At 45.6% G+C, this 26,544-nt stretch overlaps 6 protein-coding genes across 6 annotated transcripts; 3 read left to right on the top strand and 3 right to left on the bottom strand.

Annotated features, from left to right (window-relative positions):
* Positions 1-5,152: 5,152 nt before the first annotated feature.
* Positions 5,153-5,647, bottom strand: PtA15_12A341 (uncharacterized protein; the record flags this gene model as incomplete). The annotated part of the gene is made up of 3 exons (XM_053161940.1): positions 5,153-5,184; positions 5,280-5,448; positions 5,564-5,647. 3 exons carry the CDS (start codon positions 5,645-5,647, stop codon positions 5,153-5,155), a joined length of 285 nt encoding a protein of 94 aa, XP_053025907.1.
* Positions 5,648-5,828: 181 nt separating this feature from the next.
* PtA15_12A340 (uncharacterized protein) lies at positions 5,829-6,463 on the top strand (the record flags this gene model as incomplete). Its single annotated transcript, XM_053161939.1, has 2 exons — positions 5,829-5,908; positions 5,992-6,463. 2 exons carry the CDS (start codon positions 5,829-5,831, stop codon positions 6,461-6,463), a joined length of 552 nt encoding a protein of 183 aa, XP_053025906.1.
* Positions 6,464-7,635: 1,172 nt separating this feature from the next.
* PtA15_12A339 (uncharacterized protein) lies at positions 7,636-7,986 on the top strand (the record flags this gene model as incomplete). The annotated part of the gene is made up of 3 exons (XM_053161937.1): positions 7,636-7,695; positions 7,779-7,812; positions 7,898-7,986. 3 exons carry the CDS (start codon positions 7,636-7,638, stop codon positions 7,984-7,986), a joined length of 183 nt encoding a protein of 60 aa, XP_053025905.1.
* Positions 7,987-9,240: 1,254 nt separating this feature from the next.
* Positions 9,241-10,522, bottom strand: PtA15_12A338 (uncharacterized protein; the record flags this gene model as incomplete). Its single annotated transcript, XM_053161936.1, has 2 exons — positions 9,241-10,170; positions 10,292-10,522. 2 exons carry the CDS (start codon positions 10,520-10,522, stop codon positions 9,241-9,243), a joined length of 1,161 nt encoding a protein of 386 aa, XP_053025904.1.
* A 367-nt stretch (positions 10,523-10,889) lies between these two features.
* PtA15_12A337 (uncharacterized protein) lies at positions 10,890-11,081 on the bottom strand (the record flags this gene model as incomplete). The annotated part of the gene is made up of 1 exon (XM_053161935.1): positions 10,890-11,081. The coding sequence occupies one exon, from the start codon at positions 11,079-11,081 to the stop codon at positions 10,890-10,892; it is 192 nt and encodes a 63-aa protein (XP_053025903.1).
* A 9,686-nt stretch (positions 11,082-20,767) lies between these two features.
* Positions 20,768-21,026, top strand: PtA15_12A336 (uncharacterized protein; the record flags this gene model as incomplete). Its single annotated transcript, XM_053161934.1, has 2 exons — positions 20,768-20,821; positions 20,901-21,026. 2 exons carry the CDS (start codon positions 20,768-20,770, stop codon positions 21,024-21,026), a joined length of 180 nt encoding a protein of 59 aa, XP_053025902.1.
* Between the last annotated feature and the right edge of the window lie 5,518 nt (positions 21,027-26,544).

Here is a 26,544-nt window from a genome sequence, read left to right as displayed (position 1 = left end):
CTGATGATGGGAAAGTAAAATGTGTTGAAGTTGGTGATTTTGGGGGTTTTGTGGGTGCTGTTGAAATTGCATTTGATTTGGCGCTCTTTTTGGTAAAATGAACATTTGGATTAGAAACAATTCTCAAACATTGTTGTGATGGAATGGGAAAATGAAAATCAGGAACATTATAAACCCTTCTTGATGTGTGTTGTGATGGTATGTATTCCCTAAAGTGGCTGGTCTTGATGACCAAAATTGTTGTTGGCAATGGATAATTTGATCTTGTCGTTTATTTTAATCATTTATGGTGTTCAAAGTTGGTTTGCATCATTTTACACATGCATAAACAATAAAATCATAAAAATATTTTGGTGAGGAAATTTTGTATTACATAATCAGACAGTCATATCCCCTGCAATTTTTTTATGATTTTATGATTTAGGCATGCATAAAATTATGCAAACCAACTTTGAACACCATAATTGTATAAATGAGACATTGTTGTTATTAGCGTTTTAAAATTAAGCGGACTGACATGTGCCAACCAATTTATTTTTTGGCAGCATTCCTCCCCCTCCAACTTTCCAACAAACTATGTAGAGGTACAAAATGTCCTGGATCACTTGGCTCTTTAAGCAATTGGTGCCAAGCAAGAGCCAAACAATGACCTGCAACAATGTACAGGCCATGTGGGAATGGTTTTATACCTTTGCCCTACACCTCAATCCACTGTGAAGACTCGCCGGTCTTCCCTTTTACAGTACCTTCTTTTAGGCCATTTAATGACCTCTCTTCTGCCCTCTCTTGGACTCTCATCTACTAGCAGCTCTCAGCTATTACTCTTCATGTATCTCCCATATCAGTCTTATCCTAACACTAGCTTTTCTACGCAGCAGCCGCTCTCGGCTGCCTAAATATATACCTTATTACTCTAACCGGCGCTCTCACCCATCTTGTATCTTGTCTACTTGAATCCTGTATATTAGTAACATAAACTTCAACCAGACTTCTCCAAGTTTGGCCATCCTTTCCCCGTGTTTCCGTGTCCTCTTTCCCTTTCTTTGCTCGTGTGCTTGTGCTTTGTTGGCGGGCTGTGGGCAAGGCTGTTTCCAAGCTGTATGTAGACTTGAACATCCTTTTTCTTTCTTCTTTCTTTTTGTGCGGAAACTGAGGTCAACTTCCAAAACTGGTAATTTGGTGGTGTTGTTGGAATAGGATCTCTCTCCAAGGCACACTGAGGCCGTTATCTAGCCGCTTCCACCTCCCTAGCAAATTCTCTCTCTTCCCCAACCCCCATATCCAATAATGAACTTTGCACATATGTTTTTTGTCTTAGCAGTCAATCAATATTACACCATTGGTCCCAGGGCGGCGGAGTCGCCCATAAAGCCTAGTGACATGTGTAAGCATAATGCTGTGATCCTTGACTTGAGGATGGTGACAGCCTGGTGACTGGGTGGGTTGAACATGTGATAGGTGTTTGGTGGGGTCCAAAGAGGTGTAACTTCCAATTCAGCGGGGCTCCAGTGATGCCTCTTGTGGTGACTAAGGGTGAAATCAACCGTGAAACTGATAATTTACAAGTATCAGTATTGTGCATGTATTGTATTGAAATAGATCTATTTTGGATGTATTGGTTATCAAGTACAATACATGGTTTTCCAAAACTGTGTATTTGGGTGCCCAATACAATACAACTAGGGAACTCGCGGCTGAGCCGCGGGAAACGAAATTGGATACAACCCCTCTGAAATAGATACCAGATCTTGCACCTCTTGCTTCAGAAATAACTAACAACACTAACTCAACAGTTTTTTTGTTCGCAATTATCATTGCAACAAATGATGCAAAAACTTGTGGTAGTACAATAGCAGCAGCGGCCAAACACTGTTTTCAGCGCCTGCACAGCAGAAAACCGCGACGTGTGCTTTGAACTTTGCGCAGCGCAGTGATTTTATTGCGCTTATGCTGTAAAATAATGCAACAAAAGCCGTGCAGCAATTGGCGGCACATCTCTTCACTTTTCGCGGCTTTTTGCTGTGAACAGTGGCTATAGCCCGGCGGGCTGCTGCGCTCTTTTGCGCTGAGTCACTACATAATTGCTGGAAGTAGCGGTATTGGCCCGGAGTTTTTTTTCATCATTCCAACCACAGACCACAAGCAAAGGCCCATTTGATCCAACCCAGCTTTCTCAGCAGAATCTGAGACTCTCCAGTGCTCATTGCAACACATTTCCCCGCTGTTTAGTGCTCATTCCATTGATCAAAATGATATTACTGTTTCAGGGAGAGTTTCCTCTTTTGAGCGCCCAGCGCAGCCGGTGTTTGCCATTTCAGCGCTTAGCGCAGCAAAAGAGTGCTACTGATCGGTGGTATTGAAGAGTTTTTTTGCTGCTAGAAAAATAAGCAAAAAGCGCAGCAGGCCAACCATGTTGTGGCAGGACTATGGCTTTATAGATTATTACATATTTCTCATCACTTTACTCCATATCTGCATACTATTTACTTACACTTATTTACATAGCTCCAGTTTTTTCCTTCACATAGTTTCTCACCAACCCAATTACATACTTGTAAATACTATAAACACCATACCTATATGGCAATATGATTTTCCCCTTGGGGGAGTTTCCCAGTTCCGGTACAACAAACCACTGTCAGATGCGCTAGGAAAGCTGGAGGCTTTGTATGAGCAATAAGATTCAGCTATTCAACATTATCTTGCATTCCACAAGAATTGCCAACAAAATTTTGCCCAAAGCAAAAACTTTACACCCTCTGTTCCATTCCGGGTCAAGGCTAGGTTGCCCTGTTTCCAACTTTCCATGCAGATTCAGTCTATTTGACCCCTGATGCATCACCAATTATGGAAAATCCAGAGCAGCCTTGGGGCATTGAGTGCAACACCCAATAATTTTCTCTAATGAAAATTGAACCAAGCTTTTGGTTATGGTAAAAGCGGTTCAGCGGTGATTCCTAGTCAAGATACTTTGTCATAGGCCTGTGAAGCAAATATCTAATCTTTTTTTGGATAATTGGATTCTCCTCTTTTTTGTCCTTCCTGCCCCTTGCTGCAAGTCACTTTGGTTCTGATTATTTGGCTATGGTTATGTAGGCTCACCAAGAATTTGGAGGAGTACCTACCAATCAAAGACCAAGTGATTCAGGTTTTGAAAACTGATTGGGATCAAGCATGCAAGAATCATTATAAAACAGAACAAAAGATGAAGGGAGCAACATAAAAATTACAGGAAGCAGTAATGAAACAAAAAAACAAGACCAGCATATTCAGAAATTGACATAGATTAGAGAAAGCATGTCCTGTGAAATAAAAAATATGAGGATGAAGTGTGAAATCAATTCTGTTGAAGAGCAGATTTTTTTCCCCTGAGTACGTGTATCAATTTCTTGGGCATGGGGAAAGCATACACAAGCTGAGCTGCACAAAAATTGCCAAGCAGCATAGGAACTTGCAGTAGAATATTAAAAACACCGCTTGTTTCCTGCGTTTGCAGGGCATGCGAGTGAAAAGCACCAACTTTTTACCGCATTTGGGGATGCGGATGAAAAGCGCCTGACAGCTGAGAGGTGCAATTTCCCGGGTCTTGGACCTGACATGTGTATGCCAGAATACATAGGCACCAGCCTTTTCCCTGCCTTTGCCACTCTTGGCCACTTTGTTGCTTATCTTTAACTTTCCATATCCTTCTTATCACGGACCTCTGGCCCACTCACGTATTACTATTACAAGCCATCTGATGGCCTCTCTCGTGCCTGCTCTTGGGCTCTCATATTATTTCTAGCTGCTCTTAGCCATTGGTCTTTGTTACCTTACCAGTCTTATTGCAGCCGCTCTCAGCTGCCTACATATATATCATATCACTATAACCGGGCCCCCGCCCTCTCAATAGGAAAGAGGAGCAAGAGAAGTGATTGTACACTTCAAGGTTGAACAATGGACACAAAGAGGAGAGATTGTAGCGCTTCATATGGCGCCAAGAACAAAGCAAATGTGAGAGACAAAGAGAACAGAATAGACAAAAGCTGAAGGTGCTGGGAGAGATGAGGTTTTAGGGAGCGAGAGAAGGGTATAAATAGAGCATTTTGGGCACAGGACGGAGGTCAAGGCACCGGAGTTTCAGACTCATTATGGTAGCCTTCAGGAGGCGAAATGCTGGAGTTTTTTTTTGAAAACTGGGAAATCTCTGTAGGAGATACAGCATGTATCAGGGGAAATACACGCTGTATTGTATTGATATACATGTATTTGTGATGTATGTGATATCAGATACAATACACACTTTTCCAAAACTATGTATTGCCAATACAGATACAAATACATGTTATCAGTTTTGCCGTTGGTGAAATTGGCTGTAGAATTTCATTCCTGGGGTACAATTGGTGGGATCTTGAGGCCTAGTATGGGTAATTATGTATACGTATTAGAAAGAAACTTTGATTTTTCACATTTCCATATACCACAGTGTTATCCACCAGATAACATGTAACAGGCCGTTATTGGCTGTTATCAGGTGGTCCGCAGGCGCCAGTAACATAACAAAGATCAACATTTTCCTCTTACATTACAGCAGTACCATAATGTGCTGGCCTTAAAAGTAACAGTAACAATAACAGCTAAAAAATTGCTACGTTACCGTTGTGGTACCGTAATTGGCAACATAACTGCCCATTTTTGCAACAAGTTGTGTGCACATGAACAAGGCATTCCTTTGAATTGAAACACACTGTAGAAATAAAGGATGGTCACAGTGTATACTAGAAATGACTGGATCTGCATTCTTCAGGAATGTTTATCCAGGCTGGAGTAATTATTGTTGTCTTGGCTCCGCACTGCTATGTTCTGCTAGCCTTCAGTGCTCCGCAATGAGCCTGATCTATAGCATAATAATCCACAAGTGGTGAAGCTCCACAATCCTCAAGCACAAAGTCCACAGTAGCAATGAAGCAAGTAAGCAAAAAGAATGCTCATTAAATTAGACATGGATTCTGTGCATTGGAATAGAGGCCAGAGGGGGTTGGGTTTTTTTGGATTTTGAAATGCTGCCAGCCCACGATCTGACTGTGCGCATGGGTCTCTCTGCGAGAGTACTGCCCCCACAGCACCTCCAGAGAGGTTAGCTCAGGTGACACCAAGATCGGGTCGGGGTAGGTCATCGGAAGTTTTTGCCGAGACGAGCCAGATCTAAAGTCATAAACACAATTGAGCCAAGGATGTGATTGAGCTGATTGTGATATGAGATCCGATAATGCGAGGCGCTTTGATGTTATACGACTTACGAAAGTTAATTGAATCGGTCTTTTTCGCATTGCCGGCCTTCGCAGTCTTCATACATGTAGACAAGTTTTTAGCAGATTCAGCACATTGTCCCATTGAATGAACGTCGCTGGTCGTGGCCCAACATTGGAGCAATCCGGACAACTCTAGTGCGCAATTTCCAGCAGGGATCTATTGACGAGGCAGGAGACGATTTGTAAAATTGTCCATGAGATGAGGCAGATGGGTTTCGTTAAGAATTGGCTGGCAACGATCGAGAGGGGTTATAATAGAATCGCCAGCTGACCATGCGTTTAGATTTCGTCTTCAGCTTGGGTATCTTCACCATCGTGTCTCGAAAGTCGTCTCTGCTCTGTTGGGCCGGTGCCATGTGAATCAACTTGAGTTAACAGGTCTCAAACCAAATGTCACAGCCAGTGACAGCCGATATTTCAATTGAAATGAAGCCCGCGCGTGGTTCTGGTGCGTCTTCGCGGTGGGGATGTTCCCATGCTCTTGATTCTCCTGTGTTCCTCAAGGCCCAACATCGCAGCTAAGCACAACTGGGCTCGATGGCAGCAGATGACTATGAAGAGGTGGTGTCAGGTGGAGGACTCAAGCTAAAAGGGGCCGATCTCGGTAAAAAAAAGAAGTGAGTGTTGATAAACTTACCGCGCAAATGCTACAGAGTTAGTAGAATTGGATGGATGCTGATTCGCTCAAACATACGGCCAGAAAAAAGAAAAAGTCATCCCTTTCGACCTCGATGCTGGACAAAGACAAAAGCAACTATACCGAACTAGCGAAATCATTAATCGAGTCATCCTCATCACTACAGAAGCAGAAGCTGCGAGAAGAAGGACGAGCCACATCGGAAGAACAGAAAGAATCAACTTCATCTTCAATCGCTACGTCGGTTAACATCACCAGAGTGGAGAAAACTAGGGCCGAAATCAAGTTCGAGGAAACCCAAAAAATGAGGTTGCTCGAGAAAGTTAAGAAACAAGCGTTGAAAACTCACAAGGATAGAGTCGCCGATTTCAATACCAGATTAGAGAATCAATCCGAACACTTTGACATCCCAAAGGTAACGTCCAGCTCATTTTCGCCGACGAGGCGCCCATCTGGCTTTTCAGTTTGGCTAATCCAACCATTTTGGTATTGTTTTGTACAACTTTCTTTCTGCCCGCAGGTCGGACCTGGCTAAATCAGAGCTATTCTACGCCGGCCGATGGATATATATGCGTACTAGGGGTTTTGGACGGCTTCTTCATCGCCATTTTGAACCCAGACTCACAGCGCACGTCCCACAAAATTCTATGTATAACGGATGCACGCATGTGTGCCTTATATTCTATGTATAACGGATGCACGCATGTGTGCCTTATCCTCTCAGTCAACTTATCAGTCTTTGAGTTGCCCCCAAACCCACGCGTGTGTACTTTTTCAAGCCCTGAGGAAAGTAAATTTTGTTTTTAAACGTGATGTGCCCTGTTGGTTCCCCCTCTACACACGTGATCCCCAGCATCCCTAGCTTACCAGCCCAACACTAGCTAGATGATCAAAATCATATGCAGACACTGTGAGATTGAGATGTCCACATGATCAAAATTTGCTTCTGTCCTTCTGGACAGTTTTAAATAGTTACAATTCATGGTTGGAACGACATGAATTTTCGACATGGATCTCTTTGGCAAGCTCGCATCACCCCAGCCCGCAACGTGCTTCTTTCCCTCAGGGAACGATGCAAAATGCACCATTTAAACTGATGATGTTAAAACAGCTCTCTAGTGCCCCTCCATGCCAATGTACAGTGCGGAAAGCGCCCTCCACGAGGTGCCCCAGCGACTTGAGACTGGTGCGTTAACGCTCATGGCTGCTTCGAGTCAGGACTTCCGACGCCTGAGTTTGCCCTGCCCCTGTCGCAATGATTGGTCACAATGAAGACCTAGCTTAACAAAGCCACTCGAACCGAGGTCCGGGGGACCCGCGCCTCCCTGCGGGAGGGGCGGCTTCGCCGCCAGCCAGTGCTACACAGCGAGCCTCCCACCAGGGGGGACTTGTGTTAAGTTAGAATGAAGACCCAGTGCTGTATCCTTCCCCATCAGTGTTTGATCAACAAGGGATGAAATCTGGCTGGTGGGTGTCGACTCGACGCTAGAGATCCCCCCTAGTGGGATATGCTTGGGCGAGGCAGGAATGCTTATAGCGGGTGGGGTGCACCGACAGCCTCGTGGAAGGGGCGGGCTGAAACTGACGACACACCCGACTTCGAGCTCAAACAGCCCATCGACATTCCACCACACTTGCCTCCCATCCAACGAAGAACAGACAACCGGATCTCTCGAATCGAGCATATTTTAACCTTCGAAAAACTAGATGGACCAGGTCAAGGAAATCAGCGAGATCCCCCAGAAGTTTCTCAAGGAGGGAAGCCAGGTCAGCAGCACTACACAAATTCCCAAAAGTATTCTCGAATCGAGCCGGATTGCTGAACATAGATCTCTCGCGCTTGATTCCAGTTTATGAACAGATGTACAAAGCCGGATCAAAAGGGTACTCAAACCTCAACCAGCTCCACCTTGTATACGCATCCCACAAGCTGAGCTTCGCCGTATTTCCATGTCGTTTTTTTGTGTAGAATTTATTCAGATCTGTCGAGCGGTTGCCATCGGTTTCGCCATCATGGGATTCATTGGATACTTTGTCAAACTGGTCCGTCTCCTCTGAATTCTTCTCCGCTAGAGCCAACTGTTGATAAAAAAACTGCAAATTGACTTGCATCGCCAAAAAAAAAACATGTTCCACTACCTTGAATAAACCTGGTGAATAAAAACAACGCAGATCCATATCCCGATCAATGGGATTCTAGTGTAAGTTTGATCTCACCATCATAGATCCACCCAAGCAAAAACGTGAACAAGGAACTGAAAACACCATGATTTCTCTCCCCTATCAAAATGATTGGTATCTACAGTGGAGGAGCATGATGGACATCTAGTCCGAGGGCCACAATACATAGATTGGGACGGCGATAGACTGACCCAAGAACTGGACCTGCTTCACCATTTACCACCTTAATTCTGCCCTCCTCTTCTTCTTTCCTCTGTCTCTTTTTAACAGTCGACCAAAACCAACTATGCCCAATTTTTTGTGTTGCTTCTCTCCTGCATAAAATTTTCTTTTCCCTAACTGTCTGCTATCCTTTCTTGGTCTGATCAATAATAAATCCTAAAAACATACACACTACAGCTGTGCACGCCTATAACCAGCAAATTCTTTTGAGGGGTCCGAGGGGCAACATTACGTTCAAAATTTTGCTGCGGATTTTACTGGGCAAGGTGACAAAGAATCCCCCTCCTGATCCGTGATGACTAGTTGATTGGGATGAATTATTCCTCTAACAACTCAGCCATTTTTAATAACACTGCAACCATTCCCCATCGCAGCACAAACCGGCCGGCTGGCATCAGCCAGGATAATACGAGTTAGTTTATTTCTTACGTGTAGCATTGCTGACACATTTGAAAGCTTAGCTTTATCGGCTTCACCCATCCACAAAGATGTTCACATCATGTACTCCCCACCTCTATGGATATGGATATATCATCTCATTAATTTCATTACGTATTGTATTATGTTGTATTTTAAATTGATTGCATATATTTCTTAATGTTCATGTGAGCGTATAGGTAGACTTGAGCATTTTTTTCTTTGTTTATTCTTTCTTTCTTTCTTTTTCTTTTCTTTAATCGCTCTTTTGTGTTTGAACATGATGACAGATAAACGGGCCCAGAAGCGAGAGTATTCAACTACAGCAAGAGATAACAAGGCCAAGAACAAGATGAAAACAAACAAATGAGGAACGCGCGGCGAGTGTGGATGTCTCGTTAGGCGTAGACATGGTCACAGATTGGGCAGAAGACTGGGGGGGGGGGGGGGGGGGGTACACTGAGGGAATCGAGTGTTGATGAGGCGCTGCCACTACGAGGAGGAGGAGGGGTTATTGCCCGAATCGAAAGAGAACATGTCGGACTCGTTGTTGGAGGTAGGCGGAGGCGAGTCGGCGATGGGGATGGGGATGGGGGCACTAGTCGAGGGGGAGTCGGCGGAGCCTTGGCGATTAGCCAGGAACGGGAACTTGTACCGACGGGGGTCCAGCTCGTGCCCCAGCGAGTGCCGTTGGTGCTGATTGGCCGTGTTCGCACTGGCCAGACTGGGGATCAGGAACCTCTTCCGTGACGGGTTACTGCTGGTCGATTGGTCGTTCGAGCCACTGGCGGATGGGGGTGCTACTGCCGCCACTGGCGTCAGAGTTGCTGCTGCTGCTGCTCCACCTGTCGTGTTTGAGATGGGCTGCGGGTCGGAGTTTTTCTCTCTGGAAAGCTGAGAGCTTTCGGGGCCAATGGTGGTGATCGGGCTGTGCTGCTGACTGGCGATCCCACTGCCAGGAGAAGACGAGGAGCCAGTGCGTGAGATGTCGTTAGTGGAGGATGAGTCATTGACGGATGTAGGTTGGGGCGGATTGATTGCCATGGAGTCAATGTTCAAGTTGAACAGGTCAACAACCGATTGTCTATTATTAGCTGGGAATTGGTTGGTGTCGGCATAGCCGCCGCCGGAAGTCCCATTTGTGGTCGTCGCAGGAGTGGTCGTCGTTGCAGGAGTGCCTGTGGCCGGAGTGTTCCAGCTGGTGGTTGTGGGCGGGTCAGTGGCAGAGTTGGGTACAGAATATCTGGCAAGCGGCCTGAAGATAGCACAAGGGGTGTTCAGCTGGACATGGATCGTGCTAAGGGGTGCTATTCGTCGGTAGAGGGAGAGACTGATTTTGACCGGACATTGGTTAATAACTATGGCCAAGTATATCGAGCTCGGATCCAGATGGAACTCGACGGCGGCTTCCTGAATCAAATCCTATAACAAATACCCAGAACGGCTTCAAATAATCAGAACTATTTTTCTTTCTTTTCTCTCATGATTTTTGACGTGTTTGACGTGTACATATCAAGAGATACTGCTGAAAAAAAAAACTCACATTCATGTTGGGATGTTTGAGAGTGGCCAAGCTATGGGGAGGATAACGAAGGATGATGGGCACATTGGAGGAGTCTGGCGCGGTGATATTTTCTTGGCCTAAGCCTAAAGCTTCACTGTAGACAGCGGGACTCGGGTCGAGGGTCCAGTCCATCATGGCCCTTATGGTGACAACACAGTTGATGAAGAACGACGCTTTTGTATCAAATCCGGAAGAGAAGGACACGCTCATGAAGGGGGAAAGTTCAACGCGAAAAAGCGTTCGGGAAAAGCTCTGAACGATCTTATGTAAGGTATTTAAGTTGACAAGTCTCCTGCACGAATTGCGAATTCTATCGATTGTATTTATCAAGCTCTGATATCTATATCAAGCTGCAAATGGACGTGTGAGGATGATATTTATGTATCCAACGTCTAACGTCCCTTCCTCCGAAAAATGAGCTAAGCGGTTGCAGTACTCTGAGCGATGAAAGACAGCCCGAAAACCAAGAAAGCTGGGCGGATTTATAGGATAAGACCCTGAAGTTGAGGAGGCCGGCCTGAGTGGTTGTGCGGGATCCGACTGAGGGGCTGGTATATACGCCATTGTTGGAGAGAAGTTAACGAAGCGCTGCTGAGGTGATACGCATGGCCCTCGGACCAGCCTGAGCAAAAAACGTAGACATTCGTGCGTTGTAGGTGTTAAACCAGGTTAAACCTTCCTTCGCTGGGGTGCTGAGCTCGTCAGGCGGTGCGTAGAGTGTCGTGCATGCTGAGTGGTACAGGCGGAGGTGGGCGGAATGAGAGGTCATGGCGTCCCAGCAGCACTACCATATGTCCGCTTGGGGTTCTAGCTCATCGGTAGAGCGCTCGCTTAGCATCCCTTGGAATCGTCTGCGAGAGGTACAGGATTCGACTCCCTGGTACTCCATATGTTTTTAGCTCTGGGGATAGACAAATATATGTAGCCTGCATGCCTCTTCGTGCTGAAATCATTTGTTTTGCGGAAGCTTTCTTGCAGCTGTTACAGCCAATGCGAAAAAGCTTGGCTTCTTTGGATGGAATTTCCAACGGAAATTCCTTCTGGATTTGCCAAAGCTGCGGGAACTGTGCAGATAGTATCTGCACAGTTCCCACAGGTTATGTACGTACGCTAGTCACGCAACAACGTCTGCGCCCTCCATCGCCAGCAAGTGCCAGGCCCCACGACGTGGGTCTCTCCGATGGCGCCATCGCCCTCACCCCAGCCGGCCAAATCCGAACTGGATATTCCCCACGCCCAACGTCGATATCGAGGCTAGCGCCCCCCCCCCTTGGACTTTTTCCCTCCTCCCACCATCCGCCAGTCAATTCAGCAATCAGAGCAAAATGGGTAAGGCATTTTGCAGCCTTTTTCTCATCCCCCCGCACCTGTAGCTGATTAATGGATTATCACCACCCAGAAGACCTCCCAAACCCTGAATCATTGTTGATTCCCAAGACGCAAGAGGCCCCGCTGCCTGACCGAGCTCAAGAGGCCCCGCCGCCTGGCCAAGTTACCCCGGTCCACATCAACTATGTCCTTTACGTTGAGAACACCATCTATCAACCACCGCCATCCAGTCGGGGTCGAACCACCGCCCAACCGGCCAAACAGTGGATGAAGATGGTTTGCAAGTCCTCTCTTGGCCCCTTGGAGATCAGTATCCAGGCGTTATCGTGGCGCCTCTTCCAAAACCAGGTCATCATCCACATCTGTGGAAACAAGGAGAACCTGGCGAAGTTTCTAAACGATTTGAACACCCTCGGCGACATCACTTGGTACAGATCAATCTACGGACACGCCACCTACGGGGTCTCCCACCTCTTTCAGGTCAAAAATGCGAGCGACTTCTCCGAGTTCACCAGGGCAGCAGCTGCTGCCCCCAATAAGAAGGTGGGTTTCAAACTTACAATGGTTGACCCCCGCGAAGACCAGAAGGATAGCGCAAAGGTTTGTTTTTTTACTAATTATTTGGCCCACCTCACTCATTACTGATTGTTTGGGCTGTCTGCAGGAAGCCCAAATCAACACTGCGTTGAGATTGAAATATGGGCCACCGGAGGAACGCGCAGTTCTGGAGCGCAAACAGCGTCGCCTGGCTGCCAATGTGAGTCTTTCTTTCCTCAATTTCTTGAGGAAAGAAACTCCGCATGCTGATAATCACCCTACCAGCCGAAATCCGATACAGATCCAATCAACCCCATGGTTGCAAAAATCTGATTGAAGTGTGTAGCTCATACGGCTGGAGGTCAAGAGTCCCAGGCGCTTGTGTTTACCTGCCCGGAGGACCCAACGCGCACAATGCTCCTGCCCTTCAAGCAGTTGTGGGCATGGGCGAAGGCCATTGTCAATAATGAAGTGGGGGTTTACTACGACCACCCCCCAACTTCGGACCTCTTTGTATGGCGATCGAACGTCAAATCTCCGCAAAAACACTCCTCAGGCGCCCTCAAAGCGAGCATGAAGATATCCCCTCCAAGCAAAAGGGGTTTGGAGTCCACACTGGCTGTTGGGAAATCCACAAAGCGTGTTGCCTTGTTCTGTTCTTCAATCTCCTCCACCTTGGTCATGGTTGGTGTCAGTCAAACACCATCTGGCAATACCATCAGTGAGCCAGATGAGATCAAAGTTCTTCCAACCTGCCCCAACACCAATCCGGCGCCGCACAACCCAATTACCCATCCGGCCTCAAATGAGCCAACCACCAATCCGGCCTATCTAGCGACTCCTCTCCCTTCAACAGTGGGGCGCAGTGGCTCCTTTGGTACAGACATGTCCTCGGCCATCAGTACTCGGTTCTTGGCCTTCCCGAACACCCCAGCGCCTCTTGTCCCTGAATGTCCAGCCTTGGAGAGCATCACCTTGGAAGAGTTCCTCTGCGAGGCAAACATTCCAGTTACCGACCGCGCCACCCGCCTCCGCTTGGAGCTCCATGGGATCGTGGACTGGCTTTATTTCAGATCGGCGACCGAGTTGCAGCTCATCCAGTTGGGTTTTACCGCAGGAGTGGCCCGCTACCTTTGCGAGGGGGTGCCGCGCTTGTTTAGGCGCTATGGAATCAGAGCTATGTCTCCCGACGACGATGAGGACAACTTGTATGAGGAATAGGTTGCGACGGTCTCCCACCCGGTTCCCATCCTTCAGAATCAGATCTATTCTTTCTATTGTTTTATCTTAATTCACTCCAAATATCCAAACAAAAAAAAGGTCCTTTTTACTGTCAGCTTGTTAGGAAATCAGATGTTTTGTGGTCAAGAATAACTGAAGTGTGTGCAATCTGCGCTTGTTAAGAAATCTCATGTGTTGTGGTCGAGAATAAATCAAGTGTGTGCAAGGATTGAAGAAACAGATCTACTTCTAAGTCGCACCATAACCTGAAGCCGCTTGACAGGCAAATTATGAAGGTGCTTCACAGGTGGGATTTTTGGCCAAGTCCCACCAAAAACACTGAAGGCACTTCACAGGCGAGATTTTTGGCCAAGTCCAGCATCACAGGCGAGATTTTTGGCCAAGTCCAGCAATGAAGGCGCTTCACAGGCGGGATTTTTGGCTAAGTCCCACCAAAAACTTTGAAGTTTTTTCACAGGCAAGAGTTTTGGCCAAGTCCCACCAAAACCAGCTTTCAGCTTTGCGCGCGTCATGTTGTCCGCGCTTCCATGCAGTTTTTTGAGTCTCCTAATCAACATAAATTACCATGTATGTATGTACTTAAAAAAATCACCATTCAAGACAACAAATGAGGTCAAAAAGAACAAAACAAGAGGAAAACATAGGAATAACCCAACACAGTTGAGGGACAAGTTTGACATTGAGAAAAAAGAGCCAAACAAAATGAACCAAACACAAAAGTCACATGTACCCACAGGACCGGAACTCCGCAGCCATCAAGGTGGGGGTGACCAGTTCATTAATGTAAAGCTTGATTAGATCTACATCTTCCATCTCGTCCCCAGTGAGAATCAGGTCCCGGCGGAGGTGGCTCTTGAGGACCAAAAACACTTTTTCAATTGGGTTGAAGTCAGGCGAGTAAGGCGGGAGGTATATAAGCAGGACTTGATGATTGTCGCAAATGTCCATAATTTGCCCGTTGTGATGGATGCGAGCATTATCCATGATCAAAACGCTGTTTGTACCTGGGAAAGGGTTCATTGTAGGCATCTGAGGGGTGTTTGATCTAAATTAGTCGCTCCGGCCAGTACATCACAAAGGAATGAGATGCTCACAAGGACTTCTTCAAGGAAGTACTCAAAATCCATCCGCTGGATTGAGCCCGGTTGAGCTATGACTCCCAGGACTCCATCCAAGGAGACCGCAGACAAAAGACTGAGCCTTGGGGAGTCGTGCCTTTGTTCGATTTGCTTGGTTCGGGTCCCTTTGACGGCCCAGCCACGTCGACGTTGTAGTTCATCTACGCAAATTGCAGACTCATCTGCAATTTGTGTAAGAGTCAGCTTACAGTTGGCCAACAAAAAGCGGAAATAAGATTAAAGGTCACCTGTGAACACCAAGAATTCAGGAGGTAAATCGGCCACCTTCCCAATGAAGTCGGCCCGTTTGATCTTGCACTGGGCGGGATGGACCGTTCTAACCTTCTTTTTGGTGAGTCCAAGTCGGGCGCGAAGTTCATCGTAGATGGTTGACAGAGGGATGCGAATTCCAGTCGCATCTTCAACACATTTCTGGATTTTGTCTAAGTACAGAGTTGGGTCCGTTGCGAGGATGTCTAGCATAAACTCTCTTTGATCGGGATCAACTTGCAAAGGCCTCCCTTGTTGGAGGTACAAAGCTGGGTCTCGTACCACATTGGTTGTGGTGAGGAATAGCTCCTTCCAGCGTCGGAAGGATTGAGGCGAGATTTGGGCGTCCAATAGGTCATTGACCTCTTCCCTTCGTTTTCCTCGGAGGATGAGCTTGACCGCCACCGCCTTCACTTCCGGTGCGTACTTGACAAAAACCATTGGTACCGCGAATCCTCAATTTGCTGCGGTTTGGATTTTGGCGGGCAAAAGGAGAGATTTAGCTCTCCAAGGTCTTTGAGGAGAGGCAAGGAAAGAAAGTGTGACTAACCTGGCTGAATGGGTTGACTGGGAGGCCTAGGCTACCTGCTCGGTCTGATTTGATCGGCGGATGGTGGGAGGAGGGAAAAAATCCAAGGGGGGGGGGGGCGCTAGCCTCGATATTGATGTTGGGCGTGGGGAATATCCGGTTCAGATTTGGCCGGCTGGGGTGAGGGCAATGGCGCCATTGGAGAGACCCACATCGTGGGGCCTGGCACTTGCTGGCGATAGAGGGCGCAGGGGTTGTTGCGTGACTAGCGTACGTACGTAACCTGTGGGAACTGTGCAGATACTATCTGCACAGTTCCCGCAGCTTTGGCAAATCCAGAAGGAATTTCCGCTGGAAATTCCATCCCAAGAAGCCAAGCTTTTTTGGATTGGCTGTAGCTTCAAACTTAGCTAAGTCCCTCGATTGGAGGCGCGGGAGCGCTGTCGTGAGGCGACCCTAAGATTTCAAAATTACCCCAATCACTGGAGGACTTCCCGTCGAGTCTGGGAGCCTCCCAGATCTCAATTTACACAACCAAACTCTTAATTTTCAGGATCAAGGAAAATGTTTTCCTAAGCCTGTAGTTTGTCGCTCTCATGTGTGCTGTTCACGGTTTTGGTAGGTGTCTTAATTTAGGAATTAGAGAGGCATTTAGAGCTCTCTAAATGCCAACGGGAAGTCCTCCACTCCATGAAATCAGGTATAAAAAAGTAGTGAAATTGGTTAACTATTCAAATGATTGAATCCTTTTCTTATCTGATGGGAAATTTTTGTACTGTGTGGCTTTTCCATATCTGCTAAACTTGATTTTCTAATGACAAAAGGAAATTTTTTTGGGCTCCTCTTTTGTTCCAATGCAATGTCCAATTGTAATTAATGCCATTGGAATGTGAAGTTACAAAAACCAAAGCTCTGTTCATGAGAGGGCCAATGAATTTCTGTAAATCTCTGCTGGAAATTGGTAAGCTCTTTGTAAGAGTATTGTGGTGTTGTTGATCACAATTTTTCAGGGAGAAACCAGAAAATAGATAACCAGAAGGACACACCAACAAAAAGCCATACTGAACAGACGGCCAAAGAAAGGCAAAGAGTACCAATCACAGTACCAAAGAGGGTATCTTTGAGGTCTTCATTGTGTTCCTCCTCAAGATCATCCTCAAGACCATCAAGTGCAACTTTGATCTCTCCCCCAAAAATCTAGTTAAGAAATTTTTCAAGAATCAAGCTGTCCAAGACAGCAGGATCAAGTTGATAAAGACAATAATTTATAAAAATTAAATTGCTCTCACCAGGGGGGAATCCGTGGCACTTCCCACAGAGTGCCATATTGTAACTCCATCAGACCGGGGGACTGATGTCATGCTGAATTTAACCATAAGTCTTGTACAACCTTTTACCCTATGGCAACAATCACTGAAGCCCAAGTTATGCACAACTATCTGTTGATCAAATGTTTCATTAGAGATCATCTGGAGAGGACAATGTATTTATTTCATGAAGATTCCCATGTTCAACCAATGATGAGGTCAATTCTGTGCCCCCTTGGGTAAGACACAGTTCAGCTTCTTGATTTGTGATTGAATCAAAAAGCACTTTCCAAGCTCCTTTTGAAAAAAGATATTGGAAGATTCAATTAGGCATCTTTGTGGACGTATCCACCTTGTATTTATACTACTGTGGCTGGTTGGTTGCTTTAAATCATCTCCAAGATTGGAGAGAACATTCTTCAATCATGCTTTGGATTTGGAATTTCTAGTTTCAAGTCTCCAGGTGCAGATGGTCATTCCTCCTCAAACTGATTCTAAAAAGACTGTCAATTTTTCAACACACCTAATGTTTGTAAAGCTGTTACCCTCTGGTATGCAGAGTGCCCTGACAAGATTAATGGGGACATGATGTGCTTAAATAATGGGATTTCACCGGTGACATTCCCTCAAGATTGCTGCACCCGCCACGCTGGATCCAGGGGACACAGGCACTCTTGGAGCTGGACCACACTGTTTTGTGATCACCAAAAACAAGCTGGCCCTGATTTCAGTGTATCAAGTGAGTACTACTTGGATTGTTTGTGAAACTGATGATTGATGATCTCACCATGTAGTGTACGTGCTTGGCATGTCCAGGTTGTTTGGAACCATATCCCCCATCAAAGCACAAATGCCAAAAAGTCATGAAGTGCCCAAACAAGCCGGATACCAACTTGCACATAGAGTAAACAACTTTGCGGATTGTTTGAAGGCTTTCTCCTGGAAAGCCAGTCAAGCAAGCGAAGGATCAATGTACGTGCTTGCGCTCCCCAAGGTGAGAAGCACAACTGAAGATTCTTTCCTCCTGCCAGAATGACCAGCACCTATTGTCTAGGTCAATTCATCATCCCAATTTCTACCACTAATCAGCTCCCAATCAATCGAGACCCACAGGTTGCCTTTCTTCAACAAGGTTGGCATCAAATACATGTTTATTCTGCACCTGGCCGGAGGATCGGCGATCTGGACCAAACGGCAAGTGAACACCTTGGGCCGTTGTTAGGTCCAATTGGCACCTTTTTGACTCCAGTTACAGCCAGGGAAATCCTGCCCACCGAACTCAGTATGATCAAGTTGTGTGCGTTTGTAGTGATTAATAACCAAGTGCAGCCTGAGCTCCGAGGATGTGTCTTTAGTCGTGCTGAAGACATTCCCCAAGTCTGATCTTCCTTTGAAGACGGTGAGGTAGAGCTCACCCCTATATGGAACTACAATCCTAGTTATTTCTTTGACATACCCCACTTTGTCCTTGAAGGCGCCGAAGGAAACATTTCCGATCCAAAGGACAATTGGCTTTCAACTTCTCTTTGGCTATGCAACACTCCGTTGCAACAACATCAGCTAACTGCGCTCAAATTCCTGCGGAAGAATGAAGCCTCTGAAAACAATCTGACATCCCTCTGGAATCACCCGGTTAACACTTGGCTTCACAATTCTTTTGACTGGTCTGCTTTGGAAAAGGATGAAGACTCAAGCAAGTCCCAAGGATCAATACTTGCTGACGACATGGGCCTGGGCAAAACTTTGACAACACTAGCCTACATTGTGGCCACAGGTGATTCGACAATAGAATTTCAATGGGCCGATTGGACAAACCAATCAGCAGCAACTTTGGTGATTTGCCCCCTGGCAACCCTTTTGAATTGGGAGAATGAAATCAAGATTCACTTTAAAGAGGACGCTGTGAGAACTCCTTTGGGACGGGTGGCAGTTCCCTCTATTGTACTACACAAGGATTCTGACAACAAAAATTATTTATTGTTGTGGCAAAACCTTGATAGAGATCACTATGTCACCAGGGAAAACTTGAGGTCACCTGAGGGCAGGTGATGTGAAGAAGACTCTTGTTCAGTCTACAATCATACTCCAAAACCCATTGAGTGGGACTCCTCAATGACCACAAAGGGGCCATTGTTTTGATAGTGGAGTCTTGCCACAGTAGCTCAGGTGTCTGAACATGTTTTACTCAATGTCACCTGCCACCAGTTGTCATCACATTTTCCCTGGTGTGTGTAGTAGTCTCTATCAGAATTAGATCAAACAATGTAGATGATGTGCAATGACACAAGCTATTTAAGAACCTGATTATGATCACAGGTGTTGGGTGAGTGAATGTTTGAGATCACACTGTTAAATGAATGAGTGACTGGTTGGTTGGTGGTTGCTATTCACATGCTGAATTCAAATGAGGGGGGAGGAAGGGATCCTTATATAGTCTATCTACAAGGCGGCCAACTTGTGGTTCTAGCCCTAAGTCTAATTGAATATGCATAAAAATATGGCCAACTTGTGGTTCTAGCCCTAACTCTAATTGAATATGCACAAAAAATATGACCCAGTTGTGGTTGGCTCTAATACCATATTATGTACTACCAATGTACTACTATACTATGTACTTATGTTGGATGAAAAACCATTTAACCAAAATAAGTTTTGACTGAGTGGAGCTATCCTAGTGGTTCAAGTGAGTGACTAGGGGTTAAATGACCTTCAGAATCTAATTATGCAATAATAAATCTAAGAATATATCTCCTTCTCATGTATTCAACCATCACTTTATGTAATTTGATACTTGAAACAGATTTGGCACACCACATCCACCCCCTACTTAATGCTGTCCGCAGCATTCCTGTTTCAAGTATTAACTAGGCTCAAAAAAAACAGGTAGTACTCAATCTAAATCTACTTTGAAGCTCTTATACCTAACATGGATCATTTATCTATCTCTTTACTATTGGAATTATAAGCCTTGCACATTATTCATAACTAGTAGCTAAATAAAATCAATACTAATCAATCTATGGAACTAACTAACCCACTAGCTATACCCATTTTACTCAATATCTCTACCCCAAACTCTTAAACCAATCTTAACTGTAACTACTAGTGTATGAATCCCGCTTAATCTACCTTCCTCAAAAATGAAATTGATGAATGTCCCATGTTGTGTCTTCTGTTCTTCTCCATGATATAAATTTTTCCTCCCGTCTTCTGTCTTGTCATGCCTGTCTTAAATTCTAGTCCATGCATTTTGTGGTAAATCCTTGTTTTTTCTACCAAATTTTGTATCCTTCTCTCCTATTCCTCGTGTTCCTCAGATAAGTTGTTGGTGTGGTGTTGATTCAAATTTAAACAGGTATTCTATTTTCTGATCTAGTCTCCTTCTGTTATTTCAAATTCTAGTATATGTATGTCCTAGGTAAACCTTTTCCCCCTCTGCCACTCCCAAATCAAAGGATCCTAACGCTCTCCTGGTAACTCCGTACCACTGTTGTTGGCCCAAAGAAAAGGAATGTGGTTGATGTTTCTGACAGATTCCATTCCATCACATCGTATTCCTTTTAAGGCCTAACTATACTTCTATTTTATATAACAAAGGGCCAAATGTTGTCCAATATTTTACCTCCTTGGGTGTCTCTCCACGTTTCCATGTCTGTCAATTTGATAAACTCCTTGGTCTAGAAGATTGAGATAGGATATCCCGTATGAGCCGTAATTATTTCCTTCTTCATTCATTTCAGTCTTGGTTGTGCCAGTAAGTCCTCGGCATAGCTGCTGATTTCTATTCCTTTTGATCCAGCAATTCATGTTGATAAAGGTCCTAGCTGATTGGAGTTGCATTTTATGGTAATGCAGGACCATTCTTTTCACAATTATAAAGATCGCCGTCAGGACCCGCGGGCGGGTACCTGGCACCCGTGCGCGGGTACCTGCGGCCTAGTGTCGGGTACCCGCCCGCGGGTGCCGTGTACGGGTCCGGGTGCGGGATTTCTGGCAAAAAAGCACAAGGTACCCGGATACCCGCCAAAAATACCCGCGCCAGGCGGGTCTTCATGGCACCCGGATACCCGCCAACAATACCCGCGGCCGGCGGATCCTCCAGGTACCCGGGTACTCACAGTGTATGCCGCAGGGACACGACACCTCTGTACAACTGTGCCGCATCAAACTAGATAGAGTAGGGGGTGCGGGTACACCATATCATCAAATTATATCCGCCATATCTTGATATCAATCCCGCACTCCGACTCCCGCAGGCTCCACCAACCCCCATCAGCCATGAATCAAACACCTCAAAATCCAAAGCGAACTTGACAAAAGTCTCCGTCACGTTCAATTGCGGTCAACCGCCGAAGCAACAACGGACCACCACCTTTGGATGATCAAGACTCTGATCGGATCGTTGTGATCAACGAAAACACCAGTCTCACCCAGCCCAAAACCCCTAGCACCAGCCAGCCTAATACATCAGGCCCTCGCGAACTCACTGACATGGAGGAACTAGGTAAGTCCCATCATGTTTGAATCCATTGGTTTTCCTGGTAAAATCTTGCCGATATTCTTATTGCTCAAAGTTTTAATCTTCCAGCTCGAGCACAGAAAACAGCTGCAAATGCTTTCAGTACAGCCTACAGCAGCTACCTTAAACCAGAGCTATCAAAACAGCTCGATAGAAAGGGGCGTCGGATGATCGCCTACCCGTGCAAGATGTAAGCTTCCCGTTTGGTTATGATTTTTCTCTGCCTTTGACTTGCTGATTCTTTTTTCAATCAGATGTGGGACCAGAATCAACCGGCTGACAAGTGACTCTTCCTGCAGCAACCTCTTAAAACATGCAGCGGCATGTCTGGTCAAAGAACGCGATTTGACTTCCAACCGCAAGCTGGCATGTTTAGGAGTGAGTGGAACAGGAGATATTGATCCCCAAGAGGTAAGTAACGATCTCTTTGAATTTTTTTTGATAATTATTAATCTCTCTCTCAATCCCCACTTGTGTAGGTAACACAGCTGTGTGCCATCTGGTGCGCCAAATCCGCCCGCCCATTTTCGGCATTGGCCGACGAGTCCCTCAAGAGGATTCTCCATCCCACGGTTATCAAACACCTTCCTTCCGATAAGGTAATCTCCCGAATGATACACATCCTCTACACCGCCGTTCAAGATAGCTACCGGGACGAGTTAAAGAAACACACTGGATCGATGTATCTTGGGGCTGACGCATGGCAGTCACCGAATGGATTCGATATCCTTGGCGTCGTCCTTTATTGATTGGTTGAGCTCAACACCGGAGTTCTCAATCTTGAGGCCGTGCCTCTGGATTTTATTCAACTTGCTAAAAGTCATACTGGAGAATATCTAGCCGACACCGTCCGAGCAGTTGTTGAGAAGTTTGGCATTCAGGACAAGGTGGGTCTTTCGTTTACTTTCTGATATGTTAAACACTGAAGATTGTTCATTATTTATTCCAGATTTGTGGCATTGTCACTGACAATGCCTCCAACAACGCGGCGATGGTTTCCGAGATGAAAAACTTCAAGTGGGCTCGTTTTAAGGGCGATCAGCATTGGATTAGGTGCTATGCACACATCCTCAACCTGATTGCCCAGTCGATCTTGCGACCATTCGGCACTGTTAATAAAAAACGATCAACTGCAACTGAAACTGAAGATGATGACGAATCTTCAGCCTCATCAGATGATTCCGACTTGGAAGATGCTGAGGATCAGATCCGCAGGTGAGTCATAGATATGATCTACCCTTGTTGGATCATCAATTAATCCACAAAATGTTGGCCTAGATATGAGAACGATGTGTGCGATGTTTCCCCTGATGGAGATGACCAAGACTTTACGGACAGATATGATGCTGAAGGTTCAGATGACCTCCAGCCAGAGCTCAGCCTTCAAGACATTCACGACTTGAGTGACGAGGACGAAGATGCCAATCTGTACACTTCGTCATCATGCAAAAAAACCCTGGCAAAGGTGAGTAATTTGACCTTGACAACCATCAAACTGGTTTGTCTCTTGATCTGATCTTTCTTTTGGTGTCTCAAGTTTCGCGCGGTCGCTCGCAAACTCCGCAAATCCCCGAACTCGAAGATGGAGTTTGTCGAGCTCTGCAAAGAGATGGAATGTGCAAAGCCCCATAGCATTGTGCAAGACGTTTGCACAAGGTGGAACTCAACATATATGCAGTTGGTGAGCATCGTCAGATGTGAGAAAGCTATGTAGGTTTCTTCTCCTCCGATCATCCAAATTCTCAACACTGAACGTGCGGTTTGCGGCAGTCTTGCTTGGCAAAAAGACAAGAAATACGGCTTGGATCGAAAATACCACATCAACTCCATCGATATTCAGCTAGCAAAGCACTTGGTGTCAATACTCCAGGTGTTCTATGAACAAACACTTCAAGTATCCACACCTGGATCGGCCCAATTAACCCATATCATTGTTTTCATCAACAAGTTTACTGACCTCCTTTCCAGTGCCATCAAAGGCTGCGACAACAATTACCCGCCTGCACTCAGAAATGCTTGCCGAGTTGGCCTGCAGCTGACCAACAAATACTATACACTAACTGACTGTTCTCCCTTGTTTAGAATCGCCATGGGTAAGCTTACAAGGAATCCTTTTCTAACTTTTCTTAATTCATGACAACTAACTGTATTTCATGGGTTAGTCCTTCACCCATCTTTTAAAGATGAGTACTTCAAGATCGCGGCATGGGAGGACGAATGGATCACCGAAGCTCTTAGACTCACCCGAGATATGTTCAACAGTTATTACAAGCCTCCGCCAAATGTACCATTGGCTCACCCACCCAAAGGAACAAAGGTGTGATTTAATTTGTTTATTTTTAAACCTTTGTGTGGCCTCACTAACCAAATTTCCTTCCAGCCAAAGACTGGAAACATCGCTCAGTTGGGGGCTGTGCTGGCGGCCCGAGGCCAATCTACAAACGATCCGCTTGATTCCTGGCTAGCTTCGGGTCTTATTTTGGACGACGGATCTCCAATTGACGGGCTGGAGTGGTGGATACAGCAGAAACGTGCCGGTAATACACACGGTGGCCTTCTTCAAATGGCCCTCAATGTCTTAAGCTGCCCAGGTGATTTCTTTCTCTCACTTTACTAAGGAACGATCATTGGAATCTGACATGCCTTGTTGATCTAGCCACTTCAGTGGATGTGGAGCGTGCTTTTTCTTTTGGCCGCAATTATGTATCGCAAAAACGACACCGTCTCAACTCAATCTCCCTCAGTAGGGGTATGTCCGTGGCATTCTATTCAAAAAACAACTTGATCAAGCCTGGTCTCATCAAGAAATGGAAGGAGGGGGTTAAGGAAGAGAAAAAAAGAAAAAGAAATTAAACTGTGAGCGGTGGCAATGAGGTGGAAGTCTTATTTCACCTCCTTTTTTTTCTTATCATGTTTTCAAGAATACATATACAGTACAAAACAAAGGTAAATGGTAGTATCTACAACATAAATAGTCTGCAATGGTCTCTGATAGTTATACATGAAAATTAAATGTTTTGGATCAAAAAAAGCAAAAAAGTACCCGCGGTACCCGCGAAAAGTACCGCCGGTACCCGCCCACGGGTGCCGTGTACGGGTACGGGTGTCTAAAATCTGAGAAAAACAGTGCAGGTACCCGGACACGCCCCGGGTACCCGGGTCCACATGGCAATCTTTACACAATTATATAATCAGTTTACGGTCATGATGGACCTTTTCCTCTTCACAACTATGGAATCAGTTTAAGGTCTTGATGGACCCTTTTCCTCTTCACAACTATGGAATCAGTTCAAGGTCTTGATGGACCCCATGGGTGTGATTGACTCTTGCTCTCTTGATCTATCCGTCTAGCATGATTGATACCAAATTTACTGGATGATGATCCCATGGGGTTAATATGGAGTTAAGGTGGAGTTACATTGATGTTTAAGGTGGAGGTGAAGGTGACTTGGTTAAGATTAAAGAATGTCAAAGTAGACCTGGGTACCGGTTGGAACCCGGGTACCGCACCGCTTTTTCCCAAAAAAAAGGCACCAGGCACCGCACCCGGCACCGCTTGGCGGGTACCGGCGGTACATAAAGTGGGTACCAGCGGTACTTAAAGCCGGTACCGCGGGTACCACCTCCGGTATTTGCTCCGTGAGCATCCACCAGTCTTTTTTTTCACTTCACAGACATCCATAAATTCTTATTCAAGTTGTATATAGCTAAACTACTTATTTAAAGCATCATTCCTCATCTACAACGATAACTTTTCTTTTTTTAAACTTCTTTTCAATCTTCCTTGATTCACCGATACCTTGTTTCCACGAGGCCAAGACACCTTCTTGTATCATATTTTTCTTCGAGTAGAAGGCCACTGTCATCCCCGTACTTATCAAGAGGGGTGTAAGTCTGTGTCGCTTTGCCGCAACATAATCACAACCAAAGCTAAATGCTCGTTCAACATCAACCGATGTTGCTATAATGTATAAGACAATCAAGGAATCAGCTTTTGTATCGAAATAAGCTCGCTGATATCCAACTTACCTGGACAACTCAGAACATCCAGTGCCATATCAACAAGACCACCATGCGTGTTGCCGGAACGCTTCTGTGCAATCCACCACTTGAGAGGATTCACTGGCTCGTTGCCATCCAGTATAAGTCCTCCAGAGAGCCACATATCGAATGCATCGGTTGAGGAGTCTCCCCCTCGTGCAGCAGCAGCGCTTCCAAGGCCTGCAAGCATACTAGTCACGGGCTTCTAAATAATACAACAAATAATGATCAGCCGTGCAGAATTGTTTTTGGATTGAAGTACCTGACTTACCTTGGTCAAAGTTGGAGCAGTTGAGGGAGGAGTTGGAGGTTGGGGCTTGTAGAACGATACCCACATCTCCCGGCCCAGGCGTATTGCTTCCGAAATCCATTCGGGCTCCCATTTCGCCATCTTGAAGTACTCGTCCTTAAACGACGGGTGCATCACTGTAAAGATTTAAAAGATCTGTTAGGCAGAGTAAAAGAGAGTCAGAAAGAGAAAATTACTTACAAATAGATATTCTGTAGAGAGGAGAAGAGTCAGTTAGGCTATAGTATTTGTTTGTGATCTTCAATCCATATCGGCAGGCGTTCCTGAGGGCCGGAGGGTAATTGTGATCAGTGATAACTGTTGATAAATGCTCGGTAATTTGGTCAATGTAGACAACAATGTTTGAGAGGCGAGACGATCCTGCGGTGGATACTTGAAGTGTTAATTCCTGGAATAGGCCCAGGACATGGACTAAATCACGCGCTAAGTTAAGATCCGACTGGTCCAAGTAATATCGACGCTCAATACCATGTCGCTTATCGCGCTGCCACTCAATACTTTGATGATGCAGGATCATAGTGACTCAGTAAAAGTTATTCAAATCATCAGTAGAACGAAGAAGAGTACTTACATCGCAGCTTCACAACAAAGTATGCTGTTGAGTTGAGAGAATGTGGAGTTCCACCGAGTACATACATCCCTTTCGACACTATGCAGAGTCTTACACTCCTTCTCTTTACAAGTGTCGACAAACTCGGCTTTTGAATTGGGCGAGAACCGTAATTTCTTAGCAATAGCACAAAACTATACCAAAAAGTTAGTTTTATATTCATGTAGTTTGAAATTGAAAAAAGTGAAGCTTTTATACCTTTGCGAGTGTTAGTTTGCAAGTATCAGTAGTATAGGTATCACTTTCATCTTCTTCACTAGCTTCTTCAATGTCGGCAATGTTGAGTGACTCATGCTCAGGATCTTCTTGTCCATGAAGGGATTCGATATCGCTCGCTTCATCTGTTAAGGGAGAAAGATCATCACAGTTGCCCTGGGCGAGACTAGAGTAGCATAGAAAACATTCAACAGATGTTAAATC

The sequence above is a fragment of the Puccinia triticina genome, chromosome 12A (genome assembly GCF_026914185.1).
Source record: "Puccinia triticina chromosome 12A, complete sequence".
NCBI classification, from domain to species: domain Eukaryota; kingdom Fungi; phylum Basidiomycota; class Pucciniomycetes; order Pucciniales; family Pucciniaceae; genus Puccinia; species Puccinia triticina.
The sequence above is the reverse complement of the archived record's forward strand: the minus strand, read 5'-3'. Positions and strand labels throughout refer to the sequence as shown.